This window comes from Chlorocebus sabaeus, chromosome 7 (genome assembly GCF_047675955.1).
Source record: "Chlorocebus sabaeus isolate Y175 chromosome 7, mChlSab1.0.hap1, whole genome shotgun sequence".
Taxonomy (NCBI): Eukaryota; Metazoa; Chordata; class Mammalia; order Primates; family Cercopithecidae; genus Chlorocebus; species Chlorocebus sabaeus.
The window spans coordinates 122,445,534-122,449,238 of record NC_132910.1 but is presented as its reverse complement, the minus strand read 5'-3'; the positions used below and the strand labels follow the sequence as shown (position 1 = coordinate 122,449,238).

Below are 3,705 nucleotides of genomic sequence, written 5' to 3'. Positions count from 1 at the left end.
TTTCATTGACTAAAGGTAAGTTACGAAAAAGTCAACAGCATGCTAGATAACTTAGGTAAATGGGAGTTTTTGTTGCTGCTGTTGTTGTTCGCCCCCCACCCCCTTAGTGTAGGAGGGCTTGGTCGGGGTGGAGCGGGTTAGGAGAGAGAACTGGCTCAACCCCTTCAAGTGTCAAGAAGAAAAGTGTCCGCTTTTGACATTGGAACAGCGTCACCTTCCTCGTCTTCCCTGAACATCTTTTCCAGTGCTCCCCTTGGGATAACCCACCTGAACTCAAGTTCAACTCCCTCCGGAGCCAGCTTGCCTGCGGGCTCCACCGGGATGCAGGGACTCCACCGGGATCCAGGCAGAACTCTGGTTCGGCTGGAGGTCCACGAACTCCTGGACCTTCGCGCGCTGTCTACACGCTCCTCTGCAGGCAGAGGCTGGGAGCCCCGGGCACCTGGTGGAAAGGAGGCTACAGATGTCAGCGGAGTCCAGCCAGGAAGTGGTGGCGCCGCGACGTCCCTTCCTCGCGCGGTCCTAGGAATGCGATCCTCTGAGAAGTGAGCGCTCTGCCCATCAATCTCGTCCCTTCCCCCGGTGACGCTCTCACGCTCCGCTGTTCATGTTACCATTCTTTTCCGGCAACTGAACTAACCCACAGGACCATCACAAGCACCTAAAGGGCAATATTTTTTAATCTCCTCTTCTCGTAAAGGGGATGGAGGCGGAGAAACCGAAGTCTGTGCTGGGCTTGGAAGCGGGCGAGGGCGCTGCGAGGAGGAGCGGAAGGCGGAGATGCGCCGCGGCTGCACCCGGCCGCCCGCACCCCACTCCCCGGCGCCTGCCTTCCGCGGAGACGTAGCTGGTGTCTGCCACGTGCGGGAGCCCGGAGCCCGGGAAGGGAGGGCGGGCCGCCTGGCGGGGGTGGGCAATGCCGCCCGGCCTCCAGACGCTATATAAACAGACCCGGACGCGAGGCAGCGGCGGAGGGCGAGCGTGACGCTGGAGGAGGAGTGGGAGCTCCCAGCCTGCAGGGGTCCTCTCTTTCCCTGCCAGGGCTTTTCCGGGTAATCTGGGACCGACAGGGATGCCAGTACCCCGTCATCTCACTCAAAGGGCGCCAGGCCAGAGATTCCAGGGGAAAAGTCGTCGGCTGCAGGCGGGTGTCCCAGGAATTCCTCCATGGTGTCGGCTGGAGCGCGGCGAGCCGTGGCGCGGCAGCTGCGGGAGGTGGAGGCGACCCGGGGCTGGGCCGGTCCCGGGGAGAGGGGATCCCCCGGGCCGCGCGTCCCGCCGTTCGGGCCAGGTAGGGGGTGGGGAAGGAGGAGGAAGAGGATCCCGAAGCAAGGTAGAGCTGAGGCTCAGAGTTCTCAGGCAGCAGCTGCTGGAGGACACCGTGGAGACCCAAGGCGGCTCTCTTCGGGTCTGCAAACACCCGGGGCCCCGGTTAAGATTTGGCAGTGCCACCCCGCTCCTCCCCCGCCTTGCACGACCGCACTCCGCGCGCCTTGTCACTGCGAGGGCTACCTGTCCTCGCACACTCCTCCGCGATGGCCAGGAAACGTGGGGACCCAGATAAGACTCTGGCAGATGGCACTCCTCCCTCCGCCTAACATGTCAATGCACCAACGCCCCTGACCGCACTCGCAGGAACCTGTGGCAGCCTCACGAAGGGACAGCGTGCCCAGCACCGTGCCTTGGGCGCTCTTGGATCTGGAGCTCACAACTCCAGAAGGAATGGGGACTTAGATGAGGTGACAGACATGCATGCAATGCAGGCTGAATGCGCCTGTCTAGAGCCAAAAAGAAACGCCATAGTCACCTCTTTGTTACAACCTGGATATGATGTCCACATGCTTGGGGTAGACATGCGTGGGATAGATAAGCCTGTGGACTTCAGACTGTATTTTCTCTTTCCCTTCTTTCTTCTTTCTCACCCTCACCTCTGGCACTCCCTCCTTTTCTGCTCGCCCTATCTCTTCCTCCCCTTTCTACTCTCTCTCACTCTAGCGTCTCACTTGAGAAAGACCTAGATTTGAGTGGGAAGAGTTATGCCTTAAACTGTTCCCATTAGAAATTCAAAATGTATTTGAACAATGTAAATGGACTGTATGCATCAATAAAGGGCTATGTTGTAATATGTGTTTTTGTGAATCACTTGAATTTTAAAATAGAATGAAAACATATTTAATACATGTTGTTGAATGTGTCCTTTATATCAAGACCAATTACCTTTAAATTTTATATAAATGCAACTTAATCTACAGTGTAAGAGACTTAATTCTTCACCCCCACCCCCACGCATACACTTTGCCTTTTGTAGTCTGCATTATTTTCTACCCTTCTTTTTCTCTCTGAGCAAGTGCAGTTTTGAAACACAGAAATATGAATTCTGGGAAGCAACATAGCAGGGAGAGGTTTCCTGGGAATATTGTCAGGTGCTCAAGGAAATAAATTTAGAGAATCATTTAATTATATTGGATATATTTTTAAGTACTGATACAGTTATTGCTTTTCAAAGTTAAATAACTCAAAAATGAACTTGGAATTAAAAAAAAATAAAATCTCTCACATTTTAAACAATACCTTAAAAAATAGTCTTGGATCAGGAATGGGCATACTATCATTCTATTTGTTGAATCCAGGGTGTTGAGTTGAAACATGCTTCATTACTGTTAAACTAGTAAACGGTCTTGCATACAGCATCCATTCAGATAAAATCATTAATTACAGTGAGTGGACATAATCACTGTTACTTCCCCAATCAAGTACCTGCGGAATACATGGTAGAAACTGAAAGGAGAAAATTACTATGTTCACCTCTGTTTTACAGCATAGTTCCAGACCATAACTTTAGCTTTTTCTCCTTTTCTGTATATTATTTGTTTTTGATTTAGAGCATAATTTCTCTTTTCCCTTCAGTCTGGTATTCTTTCAGTATTCCTCATGTAAATTACCAACAGATGACAATGTGTCTAAAACTGATATTTTAGGTTTAGTTTACAAACAAAAAAACTCCAGATGACAGTTAACTTTTTTGCTCAGACAATCCAGATTAAATGCCAATATTAATGTGTGTGGATATTGTATGTATATAATATATGTGCATATCACATATTATATTAGATGTAATATAATGTATGTATAATATATGTGTATATAATATATATATAATGCACATGGACATGGTCTTTTAAATTTTGACTTATATAGAAAGACACCTGTTCTATGCTCTATTTGCCCTCCCATTCTGTTAGGATTCAACTGGCAACCTCAGGTTATCAGAGTCCCATGCCGCTAATAATGTACTAATAGCTATAGGGACACATGGAAAGAAAACAGAGTGATATTCAGTGACTTTGAATAACTTACACTCTAGTTGAAAATGCAACATAAAGACAACTGAAATAAATTACCAAAGGTGCTTGGTACGAACCTTAAATTGAGCCAAATATAAACCCTATATTTAAGGAAACAGAAGGACGTTGTTTCAGTTATCTCTCTACTTCAAAATGTAGCCACTTAAAACAAATTATTTTACTATTTCTCTTATGATTCTGTGCATTGAATAGACTCAGCTGGGCGGTTGCACTTCCTGTGACACACGCTGAGGCCCCAGGAGGTTGAATGGGCTGAGCCAAGATGGCTACTTTACATGGCTGACAGTTGGCACTGACTGTCAGCTGGGGGGTCATGGGGCTGTCCACTGAAGTTCCTCAG

General features: G+C 48.6%; 1 protein-coding gene across 1 annotated transcript; it reads left to right on the top strand.

Annotated features, from left to right (window-relative positions):
• Positions 1-273: 273 nt before the first annotated feature.
• On the top strand, positions 274-2,123 carry LOC119620166 (uncharacterized). The gene has a single exon (XM_037987001.2). The coding sequence runs from the start codon at positions 1,073-1,075 to the stop codon at positions 1,562-1,564; it is 492 nt and encodes a 163-aa protein (XP_037842929.2). The 5' UTR covers positions 274-1,072; the 3' UTR covers positions 1,565-2,123.
• Positions 2,124-3,705: the final 1,582 nt, after the last annotated feature.

Coding starts and splice junctions, on each gene's coding strand:
- LOC119620166 (XM_037987001.2), top strand. CDS start 1,073: ATGCCAGTACCCCGTCATCTCACTCAAAGGGCGCCAGGCCAGAGATTC.